The sequence below is a fragment of the Pinus tabuliformis genome, chromosome 9 (genome assembly GCF_031772625.1).
Source record: "Pinus tabuliformis cultivar Carrire ecotype Pingquan chromosome 9, CPIR1, whole genome shotgun sequence".
Classification (NCBI taxonomy): domain Eukaryota; kingdom Viridiplantae; phylum Streptophyta; class Pinopsida; order Pinales; family Pinaceae; genus Pinus; species Pinus tabuliformis.
The window spans coordinates 447,104,575-447,118,001 of record NC_142307.1 but is presented as its reverse complement, the minus strand read 5'-3'; the positions used below and the strand labels follow the sequence as shown (position 1 = coordinate 447,118,001).

Here is a 13,427-nt window from a genome sequence, read left to right as displayed (position 1 = left end):
CAAAGTCATCTAGACATAAATATTGAATATTTTCAAAGTTTTGAGTATTCCGTGGAATTCCAAATTCATCATAATGAGTGGGGTTAAAGAAAACTGTGATATCCAAAAAAAATGTTAAATTTTGAGGAAAAAAAAATCTTTTTCTATCAAAATCAAATTGGAAAGAATCATTCATATCTAATATAATCAAAATTTAGAATATATATATATATAATGATGTCTTTTTTCTTCTGCATACTTTCGTTGGGAAAGAAATATTGAATATTTTCAAAGTCTTTATTATTCCCTCGATTCCCAAATTCATCGTAATGAGTAGGGTCAAATGGTATGATTAGATTAAAAAAAGAACCTACCCCATTAACAAATATAAAATATAAAAAAAAAAAAATTACAAGATCAATAAGCACTAAATATAAGAGAAACAAAATACAAGTAAATTTCTTTAGGAAATAAAAAATTAATTTAAAATCAGGTCCACATGAATTATACAATATAACAGTACTCAAATCACAAATTGATAAGAAAAAGTATTTATTTTTAAATCGTAGCATGTTTCCAGTTCAACGAGTACTAAATATAAATGAAAAAAAAAAACTTTCTTTAAGAAGTAAAAGGTTAATTTAAGATCATGCAACCGCATATGAAAAATTATAATACACATGTAATAAAACAAAACATTAATACGAAAGCATGTTTATTTTTAAAATCGCAACATGGTTTCGTAGGTAATCTAGTTTAATAAACACGAAATAAGGGAAGAACAATGAAAGTAAATTTTTTTACGAAATAAAAAAGTTAATTTAGAATCATGCATACATGAAAGAATATAATACATAAATACTAAAACAAAAAGTGGATAGGAAAAGATGTTTATATTTAAAATGCACTGAGATTTTATAGGTGATCAAATTTGTGAATTATAAAGATGTATGGTTTTATTTTTTAATATGTAAAAGTGTATTGAGTTAGTTATAATTAAATTAGAATAATTATATAAATTATATGGTTGATAAACATTGATAAATATATTAAAAATATATTTTTATTATGCATTTTAATATCATAAAAGTTAACTAAATTGTGATTTTAAATTATTGTCATTATTATTAAAAGACTAAATATATTAGTTAAACATAAATAAATTGAAGAAAAAAAATGTAATAATATTTATTGATTCAATTTATCATAGAAATTATTAACTTGTAAATATCTCTTCTTATAATACCATGGGCCAATACCACTACTTATCAATACGACATGCCTAATATTATATGTGTTGATATGATATTTTCTTTAATTAATTAATTTAAGATAAATTAAGAGGGAAAAAATACAAGTAAATTTCTTTAGGAAATAAAAGGTTAATTTAAGACTACGTGCACATGAAATAATACAATATATAGGTACTAAAACAAGAAATAGAAATTTTTATTTTTAAAATCGTGACATACTTCCCTAGGTAATCGAGTATGCGAATTATAAAGATATATGATTCTATGTTTAGTATTGAAAAGTATGGTGTGTTAATTATAATTAAATTAGGATAATCATATAAATTAAAAGGTTGGTAAACATTGATAAACATATCAAAAATAAATTTCCATTATGCATCTCAATATCATAAAAATTAACTAAACAGTGATTTTATTTTTAAATTATTATTATTATTGTTATTATTATTATTATGAAAAGAGTAAATATATTAGTTAAATATAAATACATTTAAACAAATACGTAACAATATTCATTTATTCATTTTATCATGGAAATTCCTAACTTGTAAATAACTCCTCTTATATTACCATGGGCCAATACCACGACTTAATACCACATACCTAATATTATATGTGTTGATATGATATTTTCTATAATTAATTAGTTTAAGATAAATTAAGAGGGAAATAAAAATACAAGTAAATTTGTTAAGGAAATAAAAGGTTAATTTAAGATCATGCCCACATGAAAGAATACAATACATAAATACAAAAACAACAAATTGATAGGAATTTTATGTTTTCTTCAAATTGGGCCATGGTTCCGTAGGTAATCAACTCTGTGAATTAAAAAGTTGTATGGTTCTATGACTTTAGTATTGAAAAGTATGTTTAGTTAATTATAATTAAATTTGGATGATCATATAAATTAAACGAGTTTGTGAATTATAAAGATGTATGGTTCTATGATTTTAATATTGAAAAGTGTGTTTAGTTAATTATAATTAAATTAGGATGATCATATAAATTAAACAATTGGTAAACATTGATAAACATATCAAAATTACATCTTCATTATACATATCAATATCATTAAACATAACTGAATTATTATTTTATTTTTTAATTATTATTATTATTATTATTATTATTAAAAGAATAAATATACTAGTTAAAAATAAATACATTTTAAAGAAACATGTAATAATATTCATTGATTCAATTTTATTTTTATTTTTTTTTGGTAAAAACCATTAAGCTCGAAACTTTTTCTTCGAGGTGGAATTATTATACATATACATTTCTATGTCAGAGAGAGGGAGTTTGAGTTATATGCATTTTTTTCTATTGTAGGTCACAACACTACTCATAATTTGGGGAAGTGGGAAGAATGTGTTAGATGGGTGATTTCCGTGATCTATGAAGTGAAGTTCTTGTTTTCCTTCACTACTCATAATTTGGGGGAGTGGTAAGAATGTGTTAGATGGGTGAATTCTCTTATTTATGAAGTGGAGTTCTTGTTTTCTCTCATGGGTACAAGAGACTCTGCGATTTTACAACTATAAACCAACTACAATTCCACTTAACTCCACTATTTTAGTTGCAACATTTGACGCTTTATGGATTGAAACAATTTTGGTGGAAATTTTGAATAGAAATAAGAAGAGGTTAAATATTTCATTCTTTTTATTTTTTTCAATTTGATAACAAATTTTTAAACTATAGAGATATGATTACAACTGTGATATCTAAATATTGTGAAAATTGGCATGATGAATTAATGCGGAAAGGATATTACCTCAACATTCCTTTCCTCATTGAAAAAGCACCAAAAAAAAGTACCATGAAGGTCTGAGAAAGGCAAGGTCAATATCATGGAGCTTCTCGACTATCCTGTGAGGGTCTGTTTTTTTAAGGGGGTAATACTTTGGAGGATCTCTCCAATGATGTTGGTACTATTATCATATCTCTTCAAGATAAAAACGTATATACACTATTCTCATTGCAAATTGGTGGAAAAAAAGGTTTTTTGTTTACTTAGGTATATTGTAGTAGCATATTACCAATATTTGTTCCTCCATCATGCAGTAGTGTAGTTAAAATTAATGATTATGTTAAGACTTGTTTCTTTTAATAAAGTGTATAATCCTTTTTTATATTACTAAACATCTCCGAATTGTGTATATAACTAATGCTAAGTAGAAAAACAGGCTTTGGGAGAAGTGGGCTAAGATATATTAGATTGCTAGACCAGTAAGTAACTCAAAGCAAAAACTGATTCGTGTGTTTATTCCATCAAGTAGGTCTTCATTATATACATGAGGGAGAGACTATTCAGTTCGTCTCCCGATGACTGTTCATATTTCCTATTTATATATTTACATAAATTCACCCAATCACAAAGATTAGGTGTCAACATTCCCCCCCTTAATCTGAAGGGATGTTGGTGAGTCCAAGCATCATTTTGAATCGTTCAAGATTTTCTCTTCCAAGCGCTTTGGTGAAGATGTCTGCAAGTTTCTCATTTGTGGAACAATGACAGAGATGGATTGTTTTTTCCTCAACATGGTGTCGAATCAGATGATATTTAGTATTGATGTGCTTCGTTCGATCATGGAACTTTGGGTTCTTGGCCAACTTTATTGTAGAGGTATTTTCAATCATGAGTGGAGTTGATTTTACTTGTTTTACCTGCAAATCTTCAAGAATTTTCCTGAGCCGCACAATCTCTTTTGTTGCTTCAGCTGCTGCCACGTATTTTTCTTCTGTTGTGGAATCTATTGGAACTGATTGTTTGCGTGATCTCCAGTAGACAGCTCCTAATCCAAGACTCATATCATATCCTGAAGTTGATACCCCATTTTTTTTGTCTCCATTGAAGTTTGAATCAGAGTATCCAATCAAACTGAAGTCGTCCACCTGTGTAGACTTGATTTCAAAGTGTTGAGTTCCCTTCAAGTACCTTAGAGCTCTTTTTGCAGCAGACCAATGTCCCTCACAAGGCTTTTGCATAAACCTAGAGAGGATTCCAATAGAAAACGAAATGTCTAGTCTGGTAGTAGTTAGGTAGTTAAGACTTCCTACAAATTGTCTATACTTTGTTGAATCCTAAAATTATTTTCCTTCAATAGATGTGAGCTTTAAGTTTTGTTCCATTGGAGTAGTAAGAAGATTGCACTCTGTCATGCCAAACATGTTTAACAGATCTCCAATGCATTTCTTTTGAGAAAGAAATATGGACTTTGGATGTTGGGTTACTTCAATGCCAAGATAGTAATGAACATAGCCCAAATCAGTCATTTCAAAGCTTTTCCCCAATTCCTTCTTTATGGATGCAATGTAGCTTTCATTGTTCCCTGTCATCAAAAGATCATCTACATATACCACAAGATATACAACTGTTTTGCCAACTTTCTTGACAAATAAGGTTGCATCATCAAGATCAAAATGTTTGAAATTGAGTTTCAGAAGATGCTCAATTAGTTTTTCATACTAGGCTCGTGGTGCTTGTTTGAGGCCATACAATGACTTCACATGTTTGCATACTTTATGTTCATGTCCTTTCATAGCAAATCCTTCAGGCTGGGACATAAAAACATTCTCTTGTATATCTCCATTCAAGAAAGTAGTTTTACATCCATTTGATGGACTTTCCAATCGTTCTTAGCTACTAGTGTAAAGAGTGTCCGGATGGTAGCCCATTTTTTTGTGGGGGGAAAAGTCTCCTCATAATCGACCCCTTCCTTCTATGCAAAACCTTTTGCCACAACCCTAGCTTTGTGCTTGTCAAGTGAGCCATCAACTTTAAACTTGTTCTTGTAGACCCAGTTGCAGCCAATTGGTTTGGTTCCTAATGGAGGATCAACCAGCTTCCAAGTGTCATTCTTTATGAGGGCATCATACTCCTTTTGCATTGCTTCTTTCCATTCATCATGAGAAGAAGCTTCTTTGAAGGAAGTTGGTTCAAAATCTGTAGACAAGTTCAATTCAAAATCATAAGAAACATCCATATCAACAGGGGAATTAGAGTCATCTACATCACCTCCATTTTTCCTGTTTGAATTTCTGGTTCCTGTCTTTCCAACTTCATCAGGATGAACACTTTCAAGTGTCTTTTTCAGCCACTTTGGGGGACCTTTCTCAGATGGTCCAGGCTGCTCTGTTGATTGAGTTGGGACTGAATCAAGATTGTGTCTCCCAATTCTATCAATTACATCACTTAAAGCATCATCCGTAGTTGGAGTTTCATGCGGGGGAGAGTGTTCTTCAGAAGAAGATTCCACATGTTGATCTAGTATAGGAATACCCCCTTCAAGATGTGGAATATAATTATCAAATTCTTGAAATGATTTTGCTTTTGCGAATCTATCCAAGCGATCAAGTTGCCGCTCAACAACGTTGTCAATTTTGGATGATTCAAGGAAAATTACATCTCTAGATACAAGAAATTTCTTATTTACTTCATCATAGAGGCAGTATGCTTTGGAGGTGTTTGAATACCCCAAAAAGATACACTTACAACTTATAGCACCAAGTTTGTTTCTATGTACCTTTGGTATCAAGGCATAACAGGTGGAACCAAAGACCTTGAGATGCTTTACCGAAGGAACATGTCCATACCACATTTCATATGGAGTCTTGTTTCTTATAGCGTTAGATGGACATCTATTCTTTATATATTCAGCACATAGAACAGCATCAGCCCAAAACATTATCTTTACATTTTTGAAGAAGAGCATGGATCATACCATATTTAAGATTGTCCTATTAGTTCTTTCAGCTACACCATTCTGTTGGGGATTATAAGGCACAGTTGTTTGATGTTTGATCCCATGTTGGCAAAGATAGTTTTCAAATTCATTTGATGTATATTATTTTCCATTATCAGTGCGTATAGACCCAATATGAGATTGTGCATCATTTTCAATCCACTTATGAAAATTCTTGAATGTTTGAAAAGCATCATAATTGTTCTTCAATAAATAAACCCAATGCATTCTGGTGTAGTCATAAATAAATGTCATGATATATTTATTTCCATTTGCAGAAGGAACAGGCATTGGACCACATAAATCTGAATGAATGAGTTAAAGTTTTCTATGTTCTCTTGAATGTGAATCATGAAAATATTGTTTTCTATGCTTTCCTAGAATGCAAGCATCACATTGCTTAAGTTACCTAGGAATTGTAGGCAAACCGGAAACACCATTTTTCTTCAATAAGCGGAGACTGTCATAGTTAAAATGTCTAAATCTAGCTTGCCATAATAAACTTGATGGAAGCGTACCTTCTTCATGATGAGAATTGTATGAGAAATGTTGTGCATGAGCAGAGGTTCCTTTTTTGAGAAGCCTTTCTTCTTCTATTCCCCTCATGACAAGTGAGTGGTCAGATGCTTTTCTTACCTCAAGCTTGCCATCAAACATATGAATGGAGTGAACTTGCTGGTGGATGTGGACCAAGGACAAAAATTTTCTCTTGAGCTGTGGGAGATATAGAACATGATCCAGAAGAAAGTCTGGGAGACCAGGCAGTTTAACCCTGATTGTGCCAAGCCCTGATGGCTTGATTTTTGATTGGTCTACAAAGTATACTACTCCATCAACATTGTCAGTGAAATCTTCAAAAAAATCTTTTCTATGAGTCATGTGGCAAGTTTCCCCTAAATCAAGCAACCAACCATCTTTCGAAGAAGCAAGTGAAGCATTAAACAAATCTTCATTTACTCCAATGTTACATTGTGCCACAACATAGTGAGCAGATTCAGGTGCTTTATCTTTGTCTGTATCATCACTTTTACCTTTCTGTTGGTTTCTTTTCTGCTCAATTTTGTCCCATGGTAGCTTGCATGTAGAGGCATCATGTGATCCATTTCTTTTGAAGCGAATGCAGTGAAAATATGCCTTTTCTCCTTGAGAATGTCTGCCCCCCTGCCTTTGAAATATCTTCCTCTTTCTATTGAATGCATACTGTAACAAAAAAAAATACTTCTGCTACAAAATTTTACTCTTAATGGGAAGGAAAAATATAGTTTTGTTGTGACTTGACAGCAAACTCAAATGTCAATTCACATTCATCTCCACAACTTTAAAGTATAGAATAGAAATTAGATTTGATTTTTAGAAATAAATTTGCTTTTAGTAAAAGGGCGGTCATTTGAAGCCGTTCCCTAAATTTGTGTAATTAAGATTAATTAGTTAGTAGTATTTAACCCTTCTCATGGCATTTGGAGAAGGGTCCGGAAATCTGTCAAAAAACTTGTCCTCAGAACATGCACTTTTGCACCCTCGAAGGGGGTTTTTGATGAATGGATGGATCGAGATTTATTTATGTTTGCATTTTAATGTCTGTTACTGATGTTGCACTTCTGTACTCTTAGCAGATATTAGAACAAGTAGAAATAAATCGTTATTGCTTGAAGTTTATTAGTGAAATCATTCATAAATGGTACTTTTATCTCTTGATTAATTTCTGCTTATATTCCTAAAGTGATATGCAGCTGAGTTCTTTATATGTTAATGTATGAATGTGTGTATTACCATTTGGCACTTCTGTACGGTGGAGTCATTTATTTGTGCTTGACATATGAATAACTAATTATGCGATATGCTGTTCACAACTGTTTTGCCTAACTTTTTATGCAGAATGGTTTATCTTAATGGATTTCTATTCTTATGATAGATGAATTATCTTTATTACCAGCTATTGTTCGAAATCTTTTTAGATCGCATAATAGAAGAAAAATACCCCGAGTTAGCGTAGATTAGATGTATTTTTTTTCATTAGATTACAATAGCATAGAGTTAGTTTAGAAGTTAGAATTAAATTAGCTTAAAATACCCCTAGATCAATATTATCAAACTCTACACACACACACACACACCTCACATTGGGAAACTGGTCCCATTACCCCCACTCGGACCCGCTACTCCAAACGGGCAAGGAGCCGCCAACCAGGTTCCGGACCGGGTGGGTATCCCCCTTGTTGTTGACCCGATTTTGGGGCCCTCAACAGATGGGTGAATTCTCTAATCTATGAAGTGGGGTTCTTGTTTTCTTTCTATGCAACTACTACATTGATAGACTTCATTTTGGAATGACCATACTAATGAATATTATTCTTCATTTTATGGGTTATATCTAGCCTTCCCATTTCCATTTCTTTGAGCTTGTAAAATTTTTGATTTGTGACAATTTCTCCATTTTTCGCATGAATGTCAGCCTCCTGTGGAATTTTATTGGGTTTTACGAGGTGAGACTAATACACTTGTTTTCTTTATTTTTCAAATAGGTATCCCACTCCTTTGTATATTTAAATCAATGCCCTCACTTTTTGAGCTTTTATATTCATTGCTATGTAAATAAACAGTTTAGCTATTGTGAGAGTTACTAAGAATTGTTGGAATCTTTTTAGATGTAGGAACCTAATACATAATAAAAATATTGCATCCCATAAAAGCATTGAAAGTATGGAAAATTGTAGGAACATATAAAACTTCGAAGTGCAAAATTTGATGCAAATTCTTGAAATTTCCTATTGAACATACATTAATTTGGTTATGCCTTTTGGGGTGATGTTTTTAAGGACATGTTTTAACATGGATTCTATCCGCAGACTATGGGGGTGTAATAAATTGTAGATCATCCCAGACAAATATGGTTTCATTGCTCAACTGAATGAAGGACATCATCTTAAGAAATTTCCTACTGAATTTCAAGTGTAGAAGGTCTTGCAGGGCTTTGACCCCAGTAAATTCAACTTCACCAAAGTAGGGAAGAAAGAGACACTTCATGCCTTTGACATTCCAAACGTGTGTTCCATAAATTTAATCAAAAATAACGATTATGACAACACCTTTTCATGCAGTGTTTGGGGTTTTTTATTGTTCATTGATGCACTTCTAATGTTATTCTTTTCTATACTGCAGGTGAATCCAATTGAATAGGGGCATGTGGTAACTATGCCTAGAGTATTGGAATGCTTTCCCCAATGAATTTACCATGATAGCTTATCGTTACCATTGCATTTGGTTTTCGAGGCTGGCAATCCAATTTTTCGTCTTGGTTACCATAGCCTCAGATATTTTGCAACTATAAACCATCTACACTTTCACTTAAGTACACTATTTTCGTTGCAACATGTGACTCTTTACTCATTGAAACTGTTTCAGTGCAACTTTTGAACATAAATAAAAGGTTAAATAATTCATTGTTTTAATTTTTTTTATTCAATAACTTATTTTGAACTGTAGAGATATGATTACAACTGTGATATCCTAAAATTTTACAATTTGATGTGACGAATAAATGTGGAATGGTTATTATATTAACGTTCTTTCCCGCACCCACAAAAGGAGTACCATGGAAGTCTGAGAAAGTGGGGACAATATCTTGGAGCTTCTTGACTATCCTGTGAGGGGCCTAGTTTTTGAAGGGGGTAACACTTTGGAGGATCTCTCTGATGTTGTTGGAAGTGCTTGCATTTGTATTCAACATAACAACATACCATACAATGCTCTCATTGCAAATTGCTGCAAAACAATGTTTTCGTTTCCTCAGGTATACTGTAATAGCATATTACCAATATTTGTTCCTCCTTCGTGTAGTAGTGTAGTTTGCATTGATGGTTGTGTTGATACTTGTTTCTTTTTATAAAGTATAGAATCCCTTTTTATATTACTAAATATATTCAAATTGTTTATGTAACTAGCATTATGCAAAAAAACAAGCTTTGCGAGAAGTGGACCAAGAGATATTAGATATTCAAGTTAATCCTTCTATGTGGAAAAACATGAATGCATTTAAAAACTTAAACGATAGGTTGACTACAAAAAGAGGATACACCTATACACAAGGTTTCAGAAATAGTCCCGGAAATGTTTAAATAAATGGCTTCTTTGGGGGTTCAATGTTTTTGGCTTAGAAGCATATCAGTAATGAACATTGTCGTACCTTTGATGAAGACATGTATAATATACCTTTTTGGTACTATACTTAGTGGTTAGAAAGATGACATTCGATACAAATTCGCTCCATGTATTGTTGTGATACTCTCCAAATGCGGGCTTTTATGTATAATTATAAAGCCACTAAGAATATGTATCATTTCTATTTTTTTCTATTTGATAACTAATTTGTAACTATAGACATATGATTACAACTATGATATCTCAAAACTATGCAAATTGGCATGATGAACCAATGTGGCAAACTTATTACCTTAACATTCCTTTTCCCATAAAAAAAGCACCCACAAAGAGAGTATCATCGAAGTCTGAGAAAGGTGGGGTGATGCTTTTAAGATAAATGCATATGAAACAACTAAATCTTGTTGATATAGTCATTTTACTAAACAACATCACTTCAATTCCCAATAAAGGCAATGTTCAGTGAGCTCTTCACCCATTTCGCCAAAGAATGTCTTTACTCTTGCCAGCAGAACAAGTCAAAGTTACGGGTTCATTGCATCTTTAAAAAAACATTGTCGTGGGAGAACCATGACATTCAATAAGACATCCATACCTACATTCACAAACCATCCATTTCCAAATTTCCAAGCTAGCTAGTACCTTAGAAGGGTATGAACGTGAAGTAAAGCTCTTTACTATATATATATATATATATATATATATATATATATATATATATATATATATATATACATATATATTATGAAATTTACCATTGATTCGAATTGATATTTTTTAGTAATATAGATTTGAACCAACATAATTAAAATAACGTTTATTAAATGATAAGCCCATGGGGCTTTGGATTGAGGGTGAATGGGTGCACTTCTAAGGCACTCCTTGTGATAGGTCACTTGTTCAAATCCTTGTAGGTGCTTACCCACCAAAAAAACATTTATTAATTAATAGATAATAATAATAGCATTTAATCATTAGAGATAAACTATAAAATATAATAAAGTAAAAATAATAAAAATAAAAAATAAATAAAAAACAAAAAGAGTAGTATAAAAAAAATTGAAAAACAAAAAAATAAGAAAAACACAAAAACAACCTTGGATAAGAAAGCGAGTTAAGAAATTGGATAAAAAAACTAGTTAAGAAATTAACATGAGGGCTTTTAGAATAAATTAAATTTGAATTGCCCCGCACTTCTTTTCATTCCCGGCAACAAGGATTCATCATCGTGCAAGTTGAAATCAGATTCTAAATTTCAAGAGTCAAAGATTAACACGCAAAATCAAATACTGGGGATTCATGTAACAGATTTGAGAGCACAAGTGTCACGCACAAATAGATGTTGACCGCAACGGAGAGTGAGAAAGTCGGGTTTCGTTTTGACACGATTTCGGGTTGAGTTTCACTGAATTCCTTCGACCGATTGTAAACCCTCCATGCCGTGCCGGTGTGTTGTCTATAAGTAAGATCCATCCATCGCACAACAATTCCAAAACGCAATTCACAATTCCTTTTTCTATTATCGATTCCGTTATACATTCTGCAAGTAGAGTTAGAATTCATCATTTTATTTTCACTTTATATCAACAAGATGGCCATGGCCATGAAATCCAAGAAGACGGAAATGGCGCAGTTGTGCTGGATATCAATAGTAGCAATGTTGTTGTTAACTTCGACGATCCTGGTGACACACGCTGGAGCTGAAGCTGAAGCTGCTGCCGCTAAGTCTAACGAAGAAGTAGGTTCTGGAAGATTGGCAGAAGGGTCGACAAAGGCCGCATCCGGGTGCCACAAGCCGGGCTACCCTGTACCCCCTCATTCTCACTGCCCTCCATCTCCACCTCCCCATGCCCATCGCCTTCGTCCTATCCCGCATGCTTAATCTCCCTGGTCTCATATTTTGTGTTATTAAATCTCACCAGGAGCACATGCACATCCCTAATGTGGTCTGCTTGCTTTTACCTTAGGTTCTCTTCACCTCCTAGCAAGTAAATAAATAAATGCCATTCATGTAATGTAATCATTTGGCAAAACATTTCTGTTGTCTCAATCTCTATAAAATTTTGTGAACTTTGTTGGTGTAAGTTTTAAAATAATGGTTACAGTTAGTTATTTATGCATGATGATATGAATGTTTATTTTATCTGAATAGTATTCGAACACATTTATATTGTTAGTGGTGATAAACACAATAGTATTACATATTATAAAGTTTTATTAAACCTAAAAATAGTATTTTTTTAAATTTAATTAATATTTTATATTTCCCTCTATATTCATACTCTTTAAACTAACATATCAAAAATTCATTTTGGCCTAAAGGATTCAAGATTATTTTATGGAAAAATTGTGAATTCATCTATTAACTCTTAGGATATAAATAGTGTTTACAACTTTCTAAATGATTTGTTCTCATCATGATGTGATAACGGTTGCCTTCAGGGATCAAATATAAAGACATGGTTTGAGGTCAAGGCATGTCAATTAATGATTAAAAATTTAACATATCTCATAATGTTTCTCTGTAATAAATTGAATATCCATCCAAATGATACCAAATGAAACTTAATTTCAACATTTAATTTTGGTCCATTAATATTTCTAAAACTTGTGTATTAAAAAATTATATATATATATATATATATATATATATATATATATATATATATATATATATATATATATATATATTTCTTAACCCTTTCGTATATCATAAAAGAACTATACATGGCATGCATGTAAATTTAGTCATGAATCAACTCTAAGATATGAACTAAATGATTCATAGTATTGCATGTTCATCCTTAAATATTTTCATTCTTTTCTTCGTTTCTCATTGTAATTTTTCTAGAAGAAATGGCATGTGCTTCGAATGAAACAAGGAACTCATACATATGCTTTGGACTACTTGCCATGTTGTTCAACAAAATTCTTAGTAATGACTATGGTCATATAGGAAAATTGAGAGAATTCATACCTAACAACCTTATTATAATAAGTTATTACATCATATCTATTGTAGGGGATCTCATTCTTCCTATATCTAATAATTTTAGACATCAAATATTTGTCATTTGAATACAACTATAGATGTTGAGAAGGAAGAATGAAATAAAAGTATACATAAAGTGGTAACAAATGCTTTTATTTTTCTAATTTACTCTATTTCTTAATCATTGAATTCATTAAAACATGTGTAATATTATTTTTACTTTTGGGACCTATTTATATTAATATGATAACAATGTAAATTTAGAAACATCTAAACCTATTTATCAAGTGACAT

At 31.7% G+C, this 13,427-nt stretch overlaps 1 protein-coding gene and 1 pseudogene across 1 annotated transcript; both read left to right on the top strand.

Annotated features, from left to right (window-relative positions):
* Positions 1 to 8,424: 8,424 nt before the first annotated feature.
* Positions 8,425 to 9,973, top strand: LOC149149093 (GDP-L-galactose phosphorylase 1-like; annotated as a pseudogene).
* A 1,675-nt stretch (positions 9,974 to 11,648) lies between these two features.
* Positions 11,649 to 12,074, top strand: LOC149149092 (uncharacterized). Its single transcript, XM_089438378.1, has one exon. The coding sequence runs from the start codon at positions 11,733 to 11,735 to the stop codon at positions 12,021 to 12,023; it is 291 nt and encodes a 96-aa protein (XP_089294504.1). The 5' UTR covers positions 11,649 to 11,732; the 3' UTR covers positions 12,024 to 12,074.
* Positions 12,075 to 13,427: the final 1,353 nt, after the last annotated feature.